The sequence below is a fragment of the Clinocottus analis genome, unplaced genomic scaffold (assembly GCF_023055335.1).
Source record: "Clinocottus analis isolate CAN_PGR_092001 unplaced genomic scaffold, fCliAna1.0.p SCAF_13, whole genome shotgun sequence".
Taxonomy (NCBI): domain Eukaryota; kingdom Metazoa; phylum Chordata; class Actinopteri; order Perciformes; family Cottidae; genus Clinocottus; species Clinocottus analis.
The window spans coordinates 2,973,721-2,997,379 of NW_027175854.1; the positions used below are offsets into that span (position 1 = coordinate 2,973,721).

General features: G+C 41.0%; 1 protein-coding gene across 1 annotated transcript; it reads right to left on the reverse strand.

Annotated features, from left to right (window-relative positions):
* Positions 1–1,724: 1,724 nt before the first annotated feature.
* glis3 (GLIS family zinc finger 3) lies at positions 1,725–16,429 on the reverse strand. Its single transcript, XM_068574520.1, has 10 exons — positions 16,063–16,429; positions 15,242–15,419; positions 14,012–15,155; positions 8,707–8,868; positions 8,478–8,588; positions 7,234–7,360; positions 6,710–6,782; positions 4,098–4,240; positions 3,427–3,600; positions 1,725–3,287 (listed from the first exon to the last, which is right to left on the reverse strand). The coding sequence occupies exons 1-10, from the start codon at positions 16,427–16,429 to the stop codon at positions 3,169–3,171; spliced, it is 2,598 nt and encodes an 865-aa protein (XP_068430621.1). The 3' UTR covers positions 1,725–3,168.
* Positions 16,430–23,659: the final 7,230 nt, after the last annotated feature.

The window sequence follows — 23,659 nt, forward strand, 5'->3', positions numbered from 1 at the left end:
TTCCTTTATTTCCATACGGTCTTAATTAAGCTGCGACACACAGATGATGATTGGGCTTCTTTTTTAATCTGATTTAATTTTCTCCTTCAATTATATAGTCAATGCCTGGGAGATTCCGAGGATGCCAAGTTCATCTAACTTTTGGCCAAAGCCAGGGTAAGGGTTAGTGACAGTATTAATATGTCTGTCATTTCCAGGTAACAGGTCTGCCACCAAGGCCTGCCACAAAGAGCAACATGTGTTCCTAAAGCTGCTGCAACAAACCACTCGTGTCTTTGTCTTAGTGTCAGCAACATCTGGGAGTCGCCTTTTTTTATTTGTCTTTCTCGAGTGTAATAAAGAATTCATTTGACCACGAAGATATTTTAACATTGACTTTTTTAATTTCACAAAATATAATACAAACAAAAATATGGTGTCTCTGTATAAGACACTTTTGCTGTTGGATAAAAAAAAAAGGAGCAAATAGTTTAGAAAATGATGATCGATACCACCTAGTGGTTGCCTTTTAGTTGAACAGAAGAAGGATATACTAACACGTGATCTTTTTCGCCCTGGCCAAATTAACCATGGCAGGTGCACGTGGAAAGGTTTGTCAACAGTGGCCTGACGTGAAGGTAACATACATGACCTAATTAGCTTGATTTATTTCGTTAAAATTGCTTTTGGTGCAAATTATTTACTTTATTTGATTTACTTTGGAATTTGAGTTTGCTTTCAATAATTAATAAACATCAGTGACAAACAAACGTTATCGATTCATAAAATTGTCAAATGTGAGTGAAACAAATAACTCTGTGTTAAGCCTTGAATTATCTGTACTGTGTCTTAACCGGATCTACTACATCTTAAAAACACACCACCTCACACCTGAGCCTCTCACCCGCCACTGTGTTAATACTGAAGAGGCCATAAACCATTTGCATTTGTTCTGACAAATACATATATAAATACATTTCTTATTTCTCAGATTTGAGAGCTGAACAAAAAATGTAACGTTTTTGGCCCAATGGAAGCCAGACTTATTTGTTTCCCTCGTGTAGAATATAGTCGAGGACTGGAAGAAAAACTGGGTTATAACCAGTGGTGTACACTTCAAATGAATCCTGACTGAATGATTGCCTTCCATCAACCTGTTATACATTAGTTTTTGCGTGGATTTGTAACCCCAAGTGTGCACGGGCGGTTCCCAGTCTTCACCACACCAGATGGCTGAATGGGCCAAGAGTTAATACCGATCTTCTGTGCTGCAGTGTATTTAATGACAAACATGTTGCATTTGTGAATATTCTCGTTGTCCTACTTTGTTATTGAAAAGATAACTCCTCCTAATGAATGCATCTCTCCTCCTGAACAATTACATACTGAATTAAATGTATCCCTATAGATACAAAGCTTAACTAGCCACCTGTCTCCACATCGTCCACAACACTTTTTTTTTGTTGGTTAGCAGTACTAAACAGATGCTTTTTTGGAAACGCTGTTGTTGTTGCTAGGCAACTACCAAAACCCCCGTCTGAAGCTTGACACTCATTTGCTAAACGAATATTTGTTTCAACTAAAAGAGTTTTGTCCTTTCAATTTCAAGCAAGAACAAATTAAATTAGCCACCATGAACTGATCCACACGAGTTGGTGCAGCTTTGTTTCACACAGAGACACAACGCATGTGACAAATGGAAAACAAGGGTACAAATAATCTTCTTTTTATTGATCTATTCCAAATATGTTCAAAAGTTAAAACCATAGCAGTGTCTCTTGCGTATTTTAGTGCATTTACTACAACCCAAGTGTATTTTACACTGCTGCTGATCACCATAAGGGTTGAATAGTTTTTAAAATTGATTAAAATTAATGCTCATGATCGGTTCACTACACTATGAAATCCCACATTAGCGGGCACCTCAAATTTGCGTTTGTGCTTAATAGTCTATGGTGATCCGCATGTCTGTTTTTTCTGTTTGTTTTAATACTTATTTAGTCCTGTTACGGTTAGATGGTTATGCAGTTGAAAGTGCAAACTGGATTAAAATGCAACAAATACGTAACTGGCAAAATTAAAGCAGCTACAGTCACAGATCGTTTACGAAGGTCAAGCCAGTTTCAAAGTCTTCCTTTTCATTCCACATGGAAATAAACGACTCGGACGAAGGTTTCAAAATGTGCAACACAGAGCCGTGCGATCAGAAAGGGTCCTTTGCAGTAATTCAACTAAAACATGTAAAACCACTGGTATGGTCACCAACAGAGCTCCCCCTTATGATCGAGCTATAGGAGCAATCATTACACATTACAGCTACTGTACTCAGACAACAGGTTATGTCTATGAACATTACAGTGGCATGGTAAGGCTGTCTTGTTACTATAGTTACAAAGCCATGGTTCTAAGAAAAACCTTCCCTTGCATACTTTGATTTGATTGCATAGTTGAATATTGTGCAAAATGTAACCAGAAACGACCCAAAGTAATTATTACATTAACATCGTTCTACACAAGCGGTATAAAAATGGAGAAAAGTAAACATTTACATACTGTCGGCTCAGCTATTCATATACATTGATGATGGAGTCTGTTGAGTTAATAGTACATTTATAGAGATTTAGTCAAAGAGAGAGAAACATGGATTGAGAATGTAAAAGTCAATTCCTTCAAGACCAAGGGAGCAGCATCTTAAATTGTTTTTTTAATCAATCAATCAATCAAATTCCTTTTATGTTGCTAAATTAAGCTGCTGCTAAGATGTGGCACCTTTTAAAGTCTTCTTCCTATTGACCATTTGACTCAAAGGGACAGTTCGACCAAAAATGAAATCACACATTTTTCCTCTAACCTGTTGTGCAATTTATCGATTCAAATAGTTTTTGTGTCAATTTTCTAGATGTTGAAATAGTGACGATCCAGATGTCTGCCCTTCTCCAATACAATGGAAATAGTTTCTTTCAACTATCTCACATAGGAAACTCCTCACAAGAGGATAACCTTGAGTTACCACAAGCCAAGTGCCATAGGTGGAGTCCCATTATGTCCAAGAGAAGGCAGAGATCTCTGCAGACGATCCCTCCCAAACGAGACCACTCCCACCAAAACAATCTAAATGGATGAATAGCACTACAGGTGTGAGGAAAATTTGTACTTCATATTTGGATGAACTGTCCGCCAGTAGTAATATCATCCCTCTGTATAGATGCAGGAGATCTGACTCGGGCAGTGGTCCAGCACACCATGCAGTCCTCGGTTGGGATCCACATCCTGTGCTTGACTGTGGACATCAAATCCTGCAGATGCATCTGTGGCCACACACACGGACACACACACACACACACACACACATATATATATGCATGTATGCACAGAGAGAGTTGTAAGCTCCGATGGCAATACATTGCTCACGTTTGAGTAACTTAGTTTGGACATTCGTTTCATTACCTGTAAGGCTGGAAAGAGCCGTTTGTAAGGAGGCCAGCCCGCTGGGATTATTGGCTTCTGGAGCAAGGCTGTCACCAAAGCCATCAACTTGCATCAGGTGGCTTGAGCTGGTCTGTGCCATGATCCCGCCATATTGAGGAGGAGAATATAGCGTTGTAATCTGCCTTGAGAGCTCTATGGGGAAAATGTGAAAGCCTCACACCTTTATCCATATTGAAATGAACAACTCAATATAAAGTCTTTAGTTTCTCTCCTTATATATACCGATTATATACTGTAGAAAAGTAACAATAGACTTCATCAATTAATCTTTTTAAATCCTGTCTTTACTTCAGTAGCAGTTAAACTTAAATTGTGTGTTTCTGAAAACCTTGTCAACATCGCGGCGGCTGTGAAGTCAGCGGGGAAAAGAGGTGATTTCTATTTAAAGGCACATCGAGCGGCGCTGCCTGATTCTGTCTAACAAGAAAAATCACCAGCCACCTGCTACACACCATAAAGATCTAATGCACGAGTGATGTGCACGTGAGAACGTCAGTTCAGATGTCAAACTGCCCAGGCTTTTTGCAAATATAGGCTCTTCAGATGTGCAACTTATAAACCCTTGATCAGATGCACTACTGCACTCACATCTATTTGGCAAACTTGTAAGATGATTAACCTCCAAGTACCTGGATGGTGATCTGCCAGATCAGGAGGCTGGCTGGGCTTGTTCTGTAGGGACGTCCCAGTGGGAGGATGAGGGAGGCAGGTGGGAGAGCAGGGCCCACACTGGCCCCTGGGGAAGAGCTGGTGAGGGGAGGGATCAACAAACCTGAAATATTTCAGACTGAATTAAATACTCTGCTTGTGGAATAAATAATGAGAACAATGCATGTTTGCATTATAAAAGAAAGAAAGGAATTATTTCTTATTTACATACTGTGAACCACGCATATCATCTGTGCCCAGTAATGATTTCCCAAACGATGCAACTAAGAATGTGAGTAATCTGTTTGAAGCTGGGTTACATTAACTTGTACAGTGTATGTTGAAATTTTTATATTAAAATATTTTCACATTAAAAACTTTTACCCACTGAATGGAATTATGGTTTATAGAATAGTCTGTATGTTTTTTAGGTTGTATTTCTGAATGGTAATGTACTGAAATGCAATATATTCTACAGATATTGCCCTTGTTGTGCGCATCCTCTATGTAAATATGTATATGAATGTTTAAATGTGTATAATGGTTTCCATAAAGACTCTTTTTTTTGATGAATCCAATATAAAGACATCACTATTCAAGGCTATAATTTTTTATTTCAAACCAATTTTTGTCTTCAAACGTTAAATAAATCAAAAACTAAGATCACAAACTGCATCACTCTTTGTTTACCATACTTCATTTAGAAATGTTCGGCAAACATTGCACTTAAACAACTGTATTTTTCCAATTTCATGTAAGTTTTTGTCAGTTTCACGCGAAGGCACGATTACCAGTTCGACATGAAATAAAGCATTAATTCATCCTTCATCCGGGATGACCAGGTGACGCGTTCACACAATTTGTGGTAATATGACACCAACTTCATCCACCTTTTGCATGAGGTACACCAGTCATCTTTGATTACTGTCCTTAGGTAATTCTTTACTCGCATGAATAACACAGATTAGATGCACAACATCATTTGAAAGAACAACCGAATAGAAAAAGCTCCCTCTATCAACCTTTCTGCATGCATGTAATTAGGAAAGATTTCCAGCTTTTCACAAATATTTTTGTATTATAATTTTATTCTATTTATCTTGTACATTTAACTTACTGTTATAAAATCTAAGATCAGTTGCTGGTTCACAACCGGAGTTTGTATTGCAGCGAGTTCACCGCCGCCCGAGACCGACTACAGCGTGGAATGTTTCCCGCTAAGATAATCATTAACTATAGTCTAACAATACTGTATCACACAAACTTGGTGAACAAACATAAAGGTCATGTGTGTGGGTGGGTTTGTGGGTGGGTGAGTTTTGATTAATTATTTGTATTATTATTATTTATCTTTTTTCTTAATCTCTTTTATTATTATTTGTATTTCCTCTTATTTTCTTTATTTTTTCAATGAAAATACATGTTCTCTGATCCCTGTATAACATAGAGTATATATATATATATATATATATATATATATATATATATATATATATATATATTAAAAAAAAGATAATTCTTGATAGAGTTCCTGACCACAAGCTTGACTCTCTTACTTGGTCTGTCCCTTTGTTCATTCACTCTAACTCTACCAAATATCTATGAATTACTTTCAGATTGATTTAACACATTGTTTAATACAGCGGATTAAACTGGTAAACATAAATATTGTCCAGTGACCATGGGAGCTGACACCCCTGCTGTTAGGTTTGGCCAAGTAACACTTTTGCATGTCTACTTGCCAACAACAAGAATACTGAAGGAGCCAGAGTTTGTTGACAATATGCAAGGACTGAATGGGAACAAAAAACAAATCCAGAACAAGGATTTTACAATCAATTTAACTTCTAAAAAAGTAATTACAGCATCTCTCTTCTCCTACTGGATCCCACTGATATTTTTAGATTCTATGTTCCACTTATTGAATTCCTTAGCTGCTCTTGTCGGTGTCTATAGCATCCATTAATACCAGCAGTAAAGACCAATGAGCCAAGGCAAGGTCTGCTTTCGCCAGCCAATTGTCCTCCCAGAACCCCGCAGTGATGCTTGGGCCTACTGCTGATATGAGAACAAACCCAACCAGTGAGGAGCCGCGAGCATCTGGCTGCTCAGAGCGGCTGAAATGCTTCATCACGTGCTTTTGAAGTTTCGAGATGAAGGAGTGTTTTTCTGTGGATTGACCAGGGAAATGTGTAGCTGGCTATCACAAACCTGTAAAGCCTCCATCAACACCCCTTTTGTTAGGGTACCAAATAGTGCTTTCTCTTAAACGGAATATTCTAATGATGTGCTTATTCTTAGTCTTGACACCATGACAACCAATGTTTAAGTTGATCATCTTAGATTATCAAAAGGGAGAAAATGGTTGTATGGTTGTATTACACAGTATTTCAAACCAATTCAAGGCTTTGTCTTTTTTACTTTACGCTTATTGTGAAATTTCCCTCCCTAAAATGTAGTTGAAATTCCTATCATCATGGGATATGAATGCCTAAATTGAAGCATATTAAATTTGCTTGAATGATTTTGTTAACACGTTTGAACTAAAATACATAATCGTCAAACCCGACACAATGACGCAAATCCTCAGTACCTGTATTCATCTTGTAGGCAGCACAACAAAGCCAGGTGGGGATTGCTGGGTTGCTCTCGTCCCTGTGGAGCAGCTGAGGAACAGGGATGAGAGACACTTCAGGGCCGTCCACCACAGCCTGGATCTAACAGTTAAACCTATGACGTGCAAATGCTTGCAGGGGTATACGCTAAGGACCACGTTCTCACACTAGGTACGTGCACCCTTGAGGGGTATGTGAGATTTAAAACATTTTTATTGAAAATTACCAACCATTAAATAATCCTTTAAACATAGTCATTTCATAAATATTCAATAACATCTAAGTGTAAGTTCATAAACAGAATGTGTTATAGTCTATATTAAATCAGACCTTGATGGCACAGCGCTGTGTGTTACATTTTTTTCCCAATCAAAAAATGCATTGCGCTCATTAGGAGGTCACTTCTATCACTGAAAAAAGGTTGAGAACCCCCGTGCTAAGGTATCTAGTTTCATATCAAACATATTAATGCAAAGAGCCGGATACAAGGACGTACACATACCAGAATATATCCCATGGGATGCACGAGGCGGAGAGTTCAAGTCCATCCTCGCCAGAGGAGAAAGGCTTGGATGCAGAGGGTGAATGGTTAAACAGTCTGTCAGCGTGTCTTCAGCAGTGGATTTCATCTAGAGACATGGCACATGGAGCATAATCTTAAACAGCGGTGGGCAAAATACATACAGCAAGGGGATTCTCATGTAATTTTCTTTAAATTATAGTATCATTCAACTTTAATACTTCTATCTACAACATTACTTCTTCATAGTGATGAGAGAGTATTGTGGCTCTGTGCCTTGATGTTGTGCTCTGTATGGTTTCCTATGTATAAAAGAGTTGTAGCAAAGTAAATGCCTGCCAAAAATAGTATCAAACAACATGAACATCTTAAGGATGATAGCTTTGAAGCCTGTTTTCTACCATCAGAACTGTTTGCAAACGAGACAAGAAATGTCTCAAGGACAGAATACATGTTCAGATTTTGCAGTGGTTTTGATAAGAAATCAATATAAGATCAGTTGAATCCCAATTAGGATAAAGATTTGTTTTTTAGGTTTAGACAAGTCGTGCGTGTGGGAGACTTTGTATAATGTCACCTTTTTTAGTCACTACCCACCTTCTTTGTATCTATGGTGACATCACCTTCAGTAAGAGCTAAAGAGAACACAGCTCACGCATACACGCAGCAATCTGAACTAAAGCACTGCATGGTCATAATGGGGATCTTTGAGATGAATTCACCCTGAATGGAAAATGAAGGAGGTGAAAACCCAACCAAGAACCGACAAACAACATCATTATGTGTTTTTTTCTGCAACTTAGTTCAGTGTGAGGGCAAGTGGATGTATTTTCATCTGACTGCAATGAAAGAGAGAGTAAATTCTGATTTTACCATGAACAGTTGGACAGAGTGGAATGGAGAGCACATCACTGCGAGTATAGTGCTCAATACTGTCAGCTAATTAGGGAAAGGACAGCACCATGACATGATGTGTTGATGTAGATTTTCTTTTGTTTGTGAGTGTAATGTTGAGGAAGTGATGCTGTCTATTGCAATCATCACTAATGAGATTTGGCCACCTGGACCCAGGCAATATCTTTTACAAATACATTTTTTTTCTTCAGAAAACCGCTTACACGTTCTTTACACGTTACCTGACCAAACGTTTCCCATCAAAATACATTCTTAAGAACTACAGTGCTTGTGCAAAAAAATAGTGAATTGTGTTACACTGTCTTCTGTACCTTCTTCCGTAACTGCCGCTCTTTTGTCGAGTGGGATTTCACGTGTTTCCTCAAGGAGCTGGGATCAGTGTAGCGCTTTGCACAGCCAGGCACCTGGCAGGTATACGGCTTCTGTACAATCACAGAAATATGAAAACTTATCGGACTCCACATGAAGGCGAAAAGACACATAAGCTTTTAAATCCCATCGCTAATAAATAGAGCGAGTTTGTGCACGGCTGCCACTCACTGTGTCCAGGTGTGTACGCTGGTGCTTAGCTCTGTCACTTGAGTTGCTGAAAGCCTTCTGACATCCTGGGTGCTGACACAGGTAGGGCTTCTCCCCTGTGTGGCTGCGCAGGTGGATCTTGAGATTTTCGAGTCGGGAGAAAGCCTTCTTGCAGCCCTCGAACTGCAACCGCATATAAACACAGTAAAATGTGGTCGTTTGACATTGCAATCAGGTTTCCAAAAATGTATTTATACTACATTTACAACAGGCCTCGGGGGCAATTAAGTTTTGGGCTGTGGACTCCCTCCAGTGCAATATCCATTATGAGCTCTGCAATTTTCTCCAACAGGATGTTTCACTTATACCTGGAGCTATGAGCTTATTAGCTGAATGTTGCTGCAGACAAAGACCTGCTGACCTCAGTGTGTGGGAGGGAGTGAAAGAGGAAATATAGAGAACCTTTTGAAAAGATAAAATGACCTGCCATTTAGTCTCAACTGACACTAATGCAAGCCCTAGCTGCTCCATGCTATAGTAGCTTTATGGCAGACATGCGAGCGGCTCTGCAGCAGCAAAGCCCTGAAAAGTGTAAACATTTGGAGTTCATAGCTTGTCACAACGGCAACTCACTGCTATTATTTGTCGTGAGCAGACTCTATCCTTGTCTCTTTGTTGGATTAGCGCACAACCACAATTAGCCAATTTCTACAACGCTGCATTTTTTCTGGGAAACAATACTTACTTATTTAATTGCTGTGTCTTGCATTTAATTTGTTTCACACATATGGATGTTATTTTTAAGATGACATTCATCCGAGAATATTGTGAGCGTGTAACTAAGATGGACACTCAGGTCACAGAGCACGCCGCCCTATAAAGAGGAGATATTTACTTTGCAAATGTAACACTGATGATTGATGCGAGCTTAATGAGTGTGATACAGACTCATTTAGCTAACAGACTCATTACAGAGATTTTTTTAAATTAAATAATCGGTTAACTTATGATGCTTGACTCCATCAACAAGCACTCTCTTTCTGTGCACGAGCCTGAAAATGAATGGCTACTGCTTCAACTTTTTGGTTTTAGTTGCGACTCTTGCAAATATGTTTAAAAAAATGTGAGAAAGTACATTTACTTGCCCACTGTTGAAAATATATATTTTTTTCTTAACACAAATATTATATTCCGAAAGACACATTTCTGATAGTTGTGTGGATGACCAGCAGGGGGCAGTGCTTATGCACTCATCACCACTCTGTCATTAGAGTTTTGAATCCTTCATCTTGTATCACCTTGACAGCGTCTCATACAACACAAGTAAAGCCACTTGTAGTATAAAGTACTACAGTATATACATTTACAGCAAACCTCAGACTGAAGAATTACCTTATATATCTATATCTATTTCATACATCATACATACACAGCAGTATTATGAAACAACAGTAACTTTAGGGCTTAATATGTCTGTCAACCTTTCTAAGATTAGCACTTTACTCCTCTCTTCCTGTTCACTGGGGAGTTGGAATGTGATTACGAGGTTTTATGGAGAAAACACACAGACCATGTCCAATTTTGTTATTTTTTCTCCGGGACTAGATTCCTGACATACTGATACCTCTCAGTCATCGCGACCAAAGCCAAATCAAAATGTCTCTGCCCATTTATAGGTCACTAAGAACATTCGTATGCACTCCACATATAATTACTTGCCTTTCCTTATCATCACGACACAGATATTTCCTGACATCTATTCTGAAAAATCACCCAGCTTCTTCAATTGAACTATTTTCACATGACTTTTTTTTAAAAAAATTTTTTTTTTACCAAACTTTGTTTGAATCAAAGATAGTGGCCCATTTTCACATCATGCCAAAAATTTAAGTATGTCAAATAGATGACGGATGTATTTTGGAAATTGTATAAAAGCATAAGATCTAGATTTACTGGCACTGAATATGAATAATTCCTTTTAACATTTTGTCAAAGCAAATAGATGCAATTGAAAGATGAACGAAATTGTGGAAAAGCACAAAATGACAACCTCATAACCTCTTCTAACCATTTCACTTTCCAATACCGGTGTACTGTAATAAATAAATGCTCCTTCATAACGGGAATGGTCTTGCAAAATGGACCGATCCTTAATATAGTTCAAATTCTCAGCACAAGAAAAAGAAAAACAGCGCAGACAATGATAAATAAGCCTCTCAGAGGCAACGTGGTCAGACAAGCGAGAACCAGCATAAAGCTCAGGACTCCAGGACTCGCCAGGGTTGGGTAACTGTGTAACTCTCTTTCTCCGTCTCGCAAAGCTCTCATAAAGCGCGGAGGGCTTTTTAGTTTGTCGTGAGGGACGTTTGGGATGAAAAGAAAGCAGCATGGCTCCTCAGTGTAGATCAGTGTTACAGCCAGCTCCTGACAGGCCCTGGCAGGTACTCATGCCCTGGCTGAACAATGGCAGCAGCCGTCTGTGCCAGCAGAGTCTGTCCAAAGCCCAGTTTTAGCCCGAGGTCAGCTCACTCTGGACGCCGCTCTTCTCTGTTTCAGTGATATTCTCATCCTCCTTGCTCTTTTTTTTTTTGCCCGTTTTCTTATACTGTGTATTTTAAACATTTCATTCTCTTTCTCTAATGACTTGTTCATTCCTGGAGGGGTGTTACATGATACATAGTAAAATAATAGTGTAATATAAGTTACAAGATCAAATATCTCTTTTTTTTCTTCTCTTCTTGAGCTAAGTGGGAATTGCAGGTGTATTGGATCTCACCTCTCAGAGATCCAAATCTTTTTTCATAATTACAATATTCATAATTACAATATTGATGAAAGAAGATGAAGTACATTTTGGTCAACCTTGTCAATAACTGAAGGTCACTGGGTATAATTATTGTTTTACTGGACACGCAGTCTATTTTGAATTCAGTAAAAACACTCATTACATTTACTCATTACATCTTAAATTAATTGAGGGGATGTTTTTGTGTGTGTTTGGAGTTTTGGAGTATAAGTAAATGCCACAATGCACAAACTAATGATTCAAAAGAGCAAATCATTTCTCAACCATGTAATAAGAAAATGCCAAAAAGACGACAGCACAGAATTATACATCACAATCATAATCAACATGCGTTGAACAATGACTGCGGGAAGCTCTTGTTCGGGTTTTTAAGTCGTGCTTTTAAAACTTCATATGTTTAAATCACAGTGACAGATGCTAACAGACTGGTGAGTTGAGAAAATGCTATCATCATTAAACAGATTATGAGGCAACAGGTACAAGCCTGGGCCTGCCCCGCGTGTTCCCTTTGTAACACGAGCGTCCCTATTGTTCTGCTGCGGCTTCGCACTTCATCATTCGTCCGTTCATTCACCTGCCAATCATCTCCTGAGAGAATCTGAGCGCTGCGTCTTGGAAGACTTAAGTGCTTTTAGCCTTTCCAACTGTTCTGTGAAATTCAGAGTTTTCAAATCTTGCATTTTAATTGTTTGAGCACGACTTGAACATTTTATAAGGAGTACATGTAGTCACATGCAGATACGTGAATATACTCATGTCAAGCTGGAAAAAGCCTGCACTCTTGATATAATGTTCAAAATCTGCACAGAATGAAATTGTGTCCTTACAGTGCAATAAAGATAAGTCTAGTGTGCTGACCTTTTCTCTCTTCCTTCAGAATAAGCCTGCCCTATATTTACTATACCACAAACACAAGTACCACTTTGTTACAATTCTGTTTTTGGCACTGCTTTGTGACCATGAATACTTATTGAATGATTACCTGGAACACAGACCCAACCAGCGCTTGCAGCCCCATGGCAACAGAGCGGGCTTCAACTAATAAGTGAGTATTTTGGTACCAAAGGTCAACTGCAGGTATGCATGCCGTTAATAACTGACTTGTTGAAAGCAGCCTCGTGAGGCATGTTTTGCAAGTGGTTTGTCATTTACTCATCTAAGTATGCAGTATTTCTCAGTGGGAGTCACAAAAAAACAAAAAAGGAGGGAATTCAGAGTCATGTACAGTCCATACGTTTTTAGCCATTTGAGCAGCAGGATTTGTTCCCTTTGGTCAGGATGAATCTCACTGACTTTGGTGGGGTTCTCTGACATTGCTTTTATTAGCACCCACAGGTTGACCGCTTAGGCTTTCAGTAAAATATCTTAAAAGCTATCAGATTGATGCCGATAAAATTGGCCCCCTATGGATGAATTGTAATTAATTGAGTGATCTCTAGACAGTCCATAAAATGACAGTCTAGGTTAAAATGATTATTATCTGATTATTTGGAATGTCATTAGCTTTGTGGCAATTTGGTTATAAACCAATCAGCCTCAGATGTCTTTGTTCAACAGCAAATGCTAACATTTGCTAACAAAAAAGGTGAACCTGCACCTGCTTGACATCTGCATATTAGCATTGTCTATGTGAGCATGTTTGCATGCTGACACAAGCATCTCGGTGTATCTTGTTTTTAATATTCCCACATCGCATTAAAACTAATAACCAAACCACAGAGGCGTCACTAAATTGCAACACAACTGAAACAATTCATCAATCTCGGACAAACAAAGCTACTATTTCATCAAAAATCCGCCCGATGGATAAACGCCAACTTGTTGGCCACAGATGCAGACCTATAGAGGGCCAGACTATGGGGCATCACCTTCCCATAACGGCAGCCAAGTTTGTGAGACGGTGGCCAGGCAGGACCCCTGCTGCTGACAGGCCCAGTAGCTACTGGAGGGCCATGGTGCCATGCCAGACCTGAAGTGCGAGGCTTCTTTTGTGCTGATTTAATAACTACATAATTGAGTTAACTCCCATGTCAATTATCAGAGAGCTCTGCTAATTACCGCATGGCTAAAGTTAAGAGGAGAGAGAGAGAGGCCATTTCTTTTTCTTTTTTTTTACCTCAACCTTGGCCATAAGCACAGAGCACATGAAGGCATTTGCCCTTATTTCTCTCCCGCAGTCGGAGGCTTGAAAGCTTTCAGCTAGATGCTGTGGCATTGAATGGAACATTGTGAAATGGATTCAGCCAGCCCCTGACATTCATCATGTTCCTGCTTTGACTTCCTTCACTTCGCCTTCTCACAAATTAATACAAGAATATTCATCTGATTTAGAAAGAGCCATGCTGTATTGTTGAGAGGGGAGATAGCGTACAGAATATTATTTCTCAGAGGCAGAGAAATCAAGTGTGACAATAGATTAGAAAGATAAATAGAAAGATAGATAAATCGATAGATAGATAGACACAGTAGATAGACTGCTGTTGCACGAGAAGAGACGTAGCTGTGATCTACATGGTGTACCGTGCACTTGTTGGGTTTCTCTCCTGAATGGATCCTCATGTGGATAAGAAGCTTGTATCGGGCATTGAAGGGCTTGAAGCTGCGTGGACAGCTCACCCAGTGGCATGTGAAATCCTCAGCCTTCCGCAGGTCTACATGTAGCTTTTCTATGTGCTTTACCAGCTCCTCCCGTTGGTCATACACTGCACTACAGTCCAACCACCTGCAGCAGTGGGCCCCATAGTCTTCCAGCTCCCCTTCTTCTTCCTCCAGCATAGGGACCTGGGGTAGAAAGTTCACCCCATGTCTGTGATGAACCATGGGAGCTTGTGTGAGAGGAAACTGAGAGGGGGACTTTATTTCACAGTACTTGTTCGTGAGGTGGATGTGCTGGTGTGAGTGGTAGGGTGGTGGAGGCCGCTGTGGAGTAGCAGCCTCTTGGATAGTAGCCAGCAGGGCTGGCTGTAGTTGTGGAGGTGGCAGCAGGTTGTTGGTGGTTTGGCTGCAGCTCTCTACTCTCTTCTCCAGTGGCCCACCTTCCCCAGGGAAACACTGCTGGTCCACCACCATGTTAGCCATCTGGCTCTCCAGACCCCCTCCCTCTTCAAGCATCTGCACACGGCCATAGTCCGTGTGAGGGGCCAGAGCCTGCGAAGGGCCTGGCACGCTGTAGGGATGGGTGTGGGGGATGCAGCAGCCTCTCACACCGAGGAAGTGACCATAACCTTCAGATTGGACAGGTGAGAGTGTGGGGTGGGAGGCTGGAGAGCTGCGGGACCCATTGATGTAGGCCACAAGTGAAGTCGGCGAAGTGCGTATGATGGAGCTAAAATCAATGCCCATGGCGTCCGACAAAGGCGACATGGAGAGCGTTCTCTTCTTAGCCCGTGACTGCCTGGGGCTTCCAGCATCGCCTGCAAAAAGGTACGAGGGCAGCGACGCTGAGGTGCTAGTGCCACCTGATACGGTCGTGCCGGACATGGCTGTGCCGGGAGGAAGGCTGAGCTGCTCACCTCCTTCGCTGGCCTGGGTGGAGCACTGCGGTAGACTCAGTGGGGGAAGCACACGGTAGCCATACGGCCAGTCTTGTCTGCCGCTAAACACTGACTGTGTTTCAAACAGACTAAGGGTAGTGGAAGCCAGGGATTCTCTGGAGTGTAAGGATCTGAAACAGATTGTTGTCATCCACTTTAGTATCACTCTTTAGGTTTAGTGAGCTCATCATCACATACTTTTATTGATATTGCCCACCTGGCATCGGTGTGGGGAATCTGTACACTGTGTGGATGTGTTGGAGGCTGCGGTGCTGCAGGCCTTGGTGTGTACCGTTGGCCTGTGACGATGGGCATGGGACTGCTGGTCACTGTCAGGTTAGCAGCGGCTGGCTGGCCAAAGACCTCCATGGTAGGCCCAGACACAGAGCAACCGGCTGGACACAAGCCCAACATTAAATCAACAGAATATCTATATGAGAGATAGCTTAACAAAGTATATAGGTTACAACAGAGCAACAGCTTTTATGCACTTTCAATAAATCCCAACAGATGAATGCAAAGTGTGAACATAAAACAACTATTTGGAAAAGACATTACTGTAAATAATGCAAATAAAACTCAAATACATCACATTGTAATACTGCTTTAACTAAGGTTTATACAGCAGATTGTGGAATTTCCCTCACCAACCTGACACTTTCTGCTCTGTTAATCACTAATGAGCTTTTCACCTCCTTCCATTTTTCCTCTGGAGAAAATTTAGGGACAGGTTTTATGCTTGGTTAATTATCAATAAATAAGAACAAGGCGTTTTGCAAGAAGACAGTAAGGTTGTGAAGAGCGCACTGAGAATAAGTGAAGTATGAAGATGCAATTAGTAACTCAGTTGTTTAGTATACACGACAACACACTTATATTTTATAGGATGTATCCCTAACGGCTATTGCAATGTTGTCAGAGTTTGCTGCAGGTTGAATACTGCAGCATTAACACACTGTTCTGGACGGTAAAGTTACACCTGCATTGTGCGCACACAACCTGGGTTGATCAAATATTATATTTCACCTTTGTTTTTACCTTTGAAACTGTTGTTGGAGGGGCAGCGTCCCGTCTGTATGGCGGTCGTCACTGTTTTGGTTGTGGGATGCTGAGTAGGCACTTGTGGGGATGCAGTGGAAATATTTAGTTGGGTCCCGTTGGTCAACACCTGTCTATGGAGGCTCAGGGTTGGCAGGACGACTTGGCCTCCGCTCTGGTTCCCAGAAGCAATGGAGTGGACGGCTCCTCTTTTCACCTTCTCCATGCCCGAGGAGGCCCTGAGATCGGCTCGTTGCGGGGAAGACATGGGCATCCTGATGGATTGGGACTGGTGTCCTCTGATCATGCTTAATGATGGGGACACGCTGCAAGGAGACACCAGGAGCTGACAACCCTTCCCACTCATGGCTGAAGTCACCAGAAGCTCTGCGCTCGGGAACTTGATTTAAGTTGTTGCAGTTTGCAAAGTTTGCTTTACACGAGATGTACTAATCCACTGCTCACACCTGGGAAATGATTCCAAACACAAACACAAGCACGGTCATCAAACAAAGGCTGCATTCCAACAGCAAATATAGTGTTACACAAACAATGCACAGTCTCCTGCACAATTACAGCCTATATATTATAATATTTGCCAGCATTAAAGTTGCATCCATAGGAAAGTAATATGTTGTTATGATGACTGAGAGTGAACATGTTCCATGCTGCATAAGGCCAATATTAAAGTTAAAGTTAAGGCTTTTCTACTTGGAGTTTAATCCAAGAAGTGCTTCCAGGCGTCCCCTTAAAAACTAAACACAAACGAGACGCAGACAAGTTACCTGAGTTGTCGTCACTCACCTTTTGCTTTTCGTCCCGAACACTTTACCAAAGTGACATGTCGGAATGATTGACTCCTTCCGTCCACCGAGCTGTGAATGAGATGTGGATGACAGGAGATCAAGTCCCGCGTGTCTGTGGGTTTGTGATGATGGCTGCGCGCTGAGCAGAGGAATCACGCCTCTCAGGAATCTCTCGGCTTGAACCGCGGCGTCCCACCTCACTCGCTGTTGTTTCCGGGAACTTTTCTTTTAATGGTTTGCCCTTGACTCGACTTTATGTGAACATTTCAAACTGAGAGAACCGCAACAGAAAATAGTTCAAGTTTCTTTTTTTTTGCGCGAGGATATGTGAGCGCGTGCGCCGTGATGGCACCATGAAAATATGTACGCCTTGCTCAGTTGCATATTGGTATAGTATAGGAGTACTATTTTTGATATATCTGGAAAGAAAAACAAAAAAAAACACGCTTTTATTTTTTTATGCTTTTTCCACTCAAAACATTTTTTTATCCCCCAGTTTTAGAAAATCCCACTCGCGGAGTAAGTTAATTAGTAACGAATTAAAGATGGTTTAAGGCTATGTGTTGCCTCTAAAGCACTTAACAATCTGTATGTGAATCGTGTTTGGGTCTAAAATGACATATTCAACGTGTTGCATACAGCTGCAGTGATACAGATATTCACAAATTACCTGAACATTCTTACCGGTAGGACTTACATTGCAAAAATCTATAAAATGATATTTTGAATAGGAGACAAGATGCTGGTAACATCATTTTAAATGCAATGTTTTTCCACTGGACCATTTCTGTAATGTCCCCTTTGTGTTTCTGTTGGACTGATACACTTTACCTGAACAAATTGTTTCAATCTTCATGCCAGTATTTGTACTGATGCACAATTTGAACCTTGAGACCTTGTGTTGCATGCATCCTTCTCCCTAACCCTTCTCCTCAGCTCAAACACTGTTAGGGCACTCTTCAATCCTGACTGTTTGTTCTGTGGATCCCGCTCCAGGTTGCTATGTAAACCAGCATGTTTTTAGGAGGACTGACTGTTCTTTAGAAACTTAAATTGAGGAACTCTGCCCCACAATCTATGTTAATGATGCTTATACAGGCGGCATGCACTAAATGCAAATACATAAGTAAACAGGCTGAGCTGACTATACTATGTGACTTTATTTTATGACTACAACCAGTCATAAAGTCTGTTACGCTTTTGCATTGATCAGAATATGAATTGTAGTTGCACACTGAGCACTGTCATCTACAAATGGAAGTAGATTAGGTCCGTTATTTATTTAAAAAAAGATCTATTAAAAACCTTTACTTCTGTAACAGGAAAACCATTGATTATACATTTTACTATTGGCAGTTGACAAATGATCCTTTTAGATTTTAGATCAAATACATGACAATATTGAATATAAAGTAGTAGTGACCTCTGGTGGGGTAATATTTAATTACTGTGTTCCCAGCCTGTGAAAGTACATTAGTGTGGCTCCATTCATGCATATGTTCACCTCCAGTTCTTACCAATATAACTTTTTATGTTCTTTGAAAACATTTCAGTATTGTCAAAAAACAGTGATGTAGTGTTGAACTGAAGACTTTTTCTGGACCGTCTGTTTTTTGTTTCCCTCTGTTACCAGCAGGGGATACTATAAGTACACCAATCAGGGTGGCTGCCATGTGCTAACAGTAATAGTACCACTTATTTTTAGATCGAGAAGAAAAATAGGAAAAGAAGAGCCTGTAAAGATGTAAGAACGGACAAAGTGTGATGCGTGTTGGGGTCGCAAAGATAAGACTGCCCTGTGTTTACAAAATACTCTCCATCTTCCTGGGATCTGGCTCCCTTCAAGCCGTAATCCACTGTGATTCGGCGTCTTCTTCCCTCGACTGAGTGAGTCACGGTGTGTTTCCAAATGTCAGCGTGGAAAAGCGTCCACGCTCAAGACAAAACAACAACACTGATGCCCCGCTCGCTCTTCGTGTCCACAAACACTGGCACTTGGAGCAGAGCTTTCATGCGTCGGTCAAACTGGACCAACATGTTAATATTTGCTTCATCCCTGCAGTCCAAGGCCTCCTCTGCAGCCTCTAAACAGAGGAGCACAGAGTTTTCCAGGAAGGGATTTGAGAAAAGGAGGCAAGGAAGGTAGAGTGATATGTGCAGCGGAGTGGAAAAGACTTGAAGAAGATGAGATACAAGTGTTGACCATTAGAGAAGAGCTCCATTTGGAGCAGAATTAATGCTCTAATAGACTCTCCACCACTTACAGAATCCATTCCCCCCCTCTTGATGACAGCAGCAGCACTCCTGGAAGTAGCAAAGCATTCATTCTGGTGTCAAGATGAGGAATCATGGGTGATTTCTCTCTAAGTTATATTACAATAGTCACTTAAGGTAATGCACACCCCCAGTGGACCTGTGATTAATTAATCTGCTTTTGATTTGCTAATGACAGTTCAAGTCAAATACAAGGTTAGCGAAGGCTGAGTCAATCCTTTTAACTTCAGCTGCAGAGAGGACTGTGGAGAGTGGAGAAGATATCACTTTATTGGTATCATCCCTCATTAAAACAGCTGCTATTAGCCTGCAGCACTTTGAGCACTTACTCACAGCATAGGAGATAAATGCACACAGGTATCCCAGGTTACATAAAAAGTTTCCCATTAACATAAAATCATTCAAGTTATTTTGTAGCAATAGCATTAAATTTTGTGAGACGTCTAAACTAAAAAGACTCTCAGAGATGCAGCACTACCCTCTGTATATGAAGTACAGTACGGAGGGCAGGGCCATCCATCCATCTCCTCGGCTGGACCTCTACTGTCAGCAGCAACACCTAAGATGAAGATGAGTGTGAGAGAGATGGGCTTCTGAGCGTCTTCCATCTCTATCCATCAATCTTAGTTGACTTCTCTAATAACCTTTATAGAGAAGTGATGTCTGATGGAAAAAAGGAAGGACAGCAGGGAACACAGGCAGGCGCCCATGTCTTCTCCGGCAGGCTCTGTCTTTTCCCCTCCCTGCTGTGTTTTTCCAACAGGATGACTCTAATAAAAGATTGCTGACACAATAGCCCCCGTGTTTTCAGCCTGGCCACGGGCTTGTTTTTAATTTGAGCTAGCGTTCGGGGTGAAGCCTATGGGGTGTGGGTGCGGTAAGCTCTTTCTTTCCTTTTTGTATATTATTAATGAAACTGCGGCTATGGAATCACATCTCGGAGGATGAGTCTCGAGCGCTGGAGGATAATCGCAGGACTCTGACTCTGCAGATCAACAGAAACATTTCCCAAGACTTCACTATAAACACAATGAGAGAAAAGAGGCTCGGACAACAAATGAAGCGGCTCAAGTGAAAGGGAGTTTAATTATCAAAATTTAATCAAAATTCAATTAAACCCGGGTTACTCAACCGTAATATGACGTCACTCAATGAAAACGCTTAAAGCAATAAAAATGACCCAATAATAATGCTAATAATGCTTCCAAAGTTGAGCTTTAATCTATGTTTCCATGCATGCACATAAGACCACATAAGATGATGTCAATCTGTGAAATTATAATGGGTTTCAATTCTGTGCCTCTGAAGCTACTTTTAGACTAATACAAAACGTTTTCAGGATGCATTACACATGTCTTATTTATGCTTGAAGATGCACATATGGATGAACTCATCTATTGTATTGCATTCTGCTTTTAAATGCACCTCATGCTTCGTATCACGATTTTTACATTTGTTTCAAAAATCGCATAAATGTGGTCTTAGTTTAACTTGGCTCATGGCTTCAACAACTTCAGTTGTTATAGTAATGTGGTACAGCACGTGCTTGTGGGTGTGTGAGAGCACTTTAATAGCTGTGGCCCAGCTTCAGGAGGCCGGTTTTGTATTTCACATGCCAGTGCGGCGGTGAGAGCTGACGGCCCACATAAGACAACATAGAAGGTCCGGACATAGGAGGGTGTGTCATTAGACCCCTGCCTGGAGCCCCTGGTCAGATCCCCTCAACATCCATCTTCATTAAAAAGGTTGATCTATGAGCAGATGGTCATTAAGACCCCCCCCTTTTATTCCCGGCACCCTCTTTGCACTAGGACACTACCTAGAGGACAACCATCGTCCCTCAGGAATCCCAGAAAACCTCACCTCAGAAGAAGAAGTGGTGCCTGACAAGGCCACCTGGTAATGATCACTCTGAGGGCCTCATAAATCTCTTTTTGAAATATATCAAAAGAACATCATGAAATATGGAGATGGCCCATGCAGCAGTATAATCAATATGTCAAATCCTGAGGCACAAGATAGAGGTGGTCAGAATGACACAACTGGTACAAATATCCCCCAAAAAGTGAGTAATATCATCAGTGCTTTCCTGCTCTGTGTATCCTCTTGCAGTGTTTTTGTTCCTGTGCCTTATCTGTGGCTGGCATATCAATGTTGTTTAAGACTGTGACGCCATTCACACAGGTGTGGCACAGGATACGTGAGGTCATGGTCAGGCTTTTAGGGAAAGCAGGGGTCGTAAAACACAGGATGTTAAAGTGACTTGGGTCCTGTTGCTTCACTGCGGTCACCTCTTGCTGATTACAGCGAGACTCTATACTAAGGAGGGGTTGTTTTGTGAACTTGAACCAAACATACCACTTCTTTCTTTATGCACTAATGTATAGCACTTTTACACCAACGCAAATCACCAATGCAACTCCACTAAACCAGAGAAAGAGGTCACAGGTTGTCAGCTATGATTTGTTAAGTTGTAACTCTCGGGGTCCAATATGAGTAATGTCAATGTTATCTACATTTTAGTCGAGCCTCATCATCAGTAACTCCAGCGGCAGCCACCATGGATCCCAATTATAACAGTAATCATTCCCTAGCTGAGAGCACGGTTTCAGACAGGGTAAAGTATTATTCATCTTCATCATATTCATTATCAGGCAGCAGACGCAGGTGGCCCGGCCTCCCACTGCTCCACACCATTAGTGCCTGATAGACAGCGGGACTATATAGCCTTTACTCCACAAAACACGCCCACATACGGCAAGAAAAAAATGGAAAATGGAATTTAAACAAGTTGTTCAAATCTGCATAGACTTTTCGGATTGTACCCTATCTCCTGCTAATCAATGCAGAAGTTGCTGCATGTCACCGACATCAGGTAGACAGGGGGCCATGTCTAAAGTACGTGCGCGGTCAAAGGTCACCCGGCAGGGTGCTCACAGCACATCATTTGTTCTCCCCTGACGATCCTCTGCTGTCTCTCTAATAAGGAGGTTCAGTGTGGCAGACATGTCGTGTCTCTGTTTCAGGCTACGTGAAGGACGAAAAGTTGACAAGGAACGGTAGCATGTCACCCTTCCATCAACTCTATACTGACATGGCCATGGGTGAAAAGGGCACCCGGCTCCCTGTTAAAGGGTGCTGTAGGTGCCCCATTTGTATATTGTGTCGCCTGCTGTAGGTGCTGTGCGTAACTCTCAGCGTAGCTCACATAAATCACCTCATTAGCCTGTTCTCTAATGGGTTATTGTAGCACCAGGCTGACACCCTGTTCCCGTAAAAGCTCAGGAGATTTCAAAAATTCAAAAATGCTTTTGGGTGGGATCGTTTTCCTATCCTCTGGCACCTGGTCGAGGTCATTCTATTAGGTGGATTGATTTACATATAAATTGAACATGCAGTATTACGCACCTCCTTAAACTCATCTGTTTCACCACTGTATCCCATTATCTGCCTTGCATACTTCAACAAGCATTTAATTTCCTCTTTCATATTGTCTTATGTTTCATTATGATTCAGTGTTATTTATTAAAATTCATTTAGCTAATAACGCCCACATGCACTGCCCCTTTTCCTGCAATGCACCTATTCTAATGTGTTCTGAGCGACTGTGTGTCCTGAGGTAAAATAGGAAATGTTGAAAATTCGCTGGAATATGAAAAGCAATCATATTTTCTGTATCAGTAAGCAGGTCTGTGGTAGCTGGGGGTCATTCTTGCTCTCTGCTGTTGCTTGGGGAGGCATTTTGTAAGAGCCCCCAAGGCTCACCCAGTTAATTAAGTTTTTCTGCTATTAGAACGATGTAACTTGAGATTGTACGGCTCTGAAAGCCAATTTCTTTACTACCACTGAGGGTTTGATAGACGTACATCAACACTAAAACATATTATGTTGTGACGTGGGACGTCAATAGTATCTTGATATGACTCTTAATTGAGTTAAAACGATGAGATGTTTTGTGTGTATACATGCCATAAAAAGTAACTGGTCTTTCCGTCTAAAATTTGCCAATTTCAGAAAAAGTGTCTCAAGAAAGAAAGAACATAAACTGAGTAACGGAGTTGTCTTGGTGATCTGACGTTTGAATGCTATGAAGAGGTGGAAGGGATGCTCCAGATATAGAAAAGTGTGGGTGTGTGCGAATGCGATTCAATCCACTGTGAAGAAATAAATTAAGCGATGACATTTGCAAAGGGAGGCACTAATAAAGATGACAAAGACTATTTGATTGAATCTATACATGTAGCTGTAGTTTTTAAAAAAAAATATTTTTGCTCTTCCTGAGCAGAATCATTTTGGATTTTTCTTTTTTACATTGACCAATGCCTGGACTCCAGCAGGTGGGGAGCACAGCCTTGCAAACCAAAGCTTTTCAAGGTATTTCCAACTGCAGCGGCTCATGTTTTTCTTTGGTGAAATACATTCATAGCATGCGGCTGAACGAGAAGTATCTTCACTTTCATTTCATGAAAGAAGCCCTGTATATTCACAGATTTGCTTTGTCTAACCCCCCCTGACAT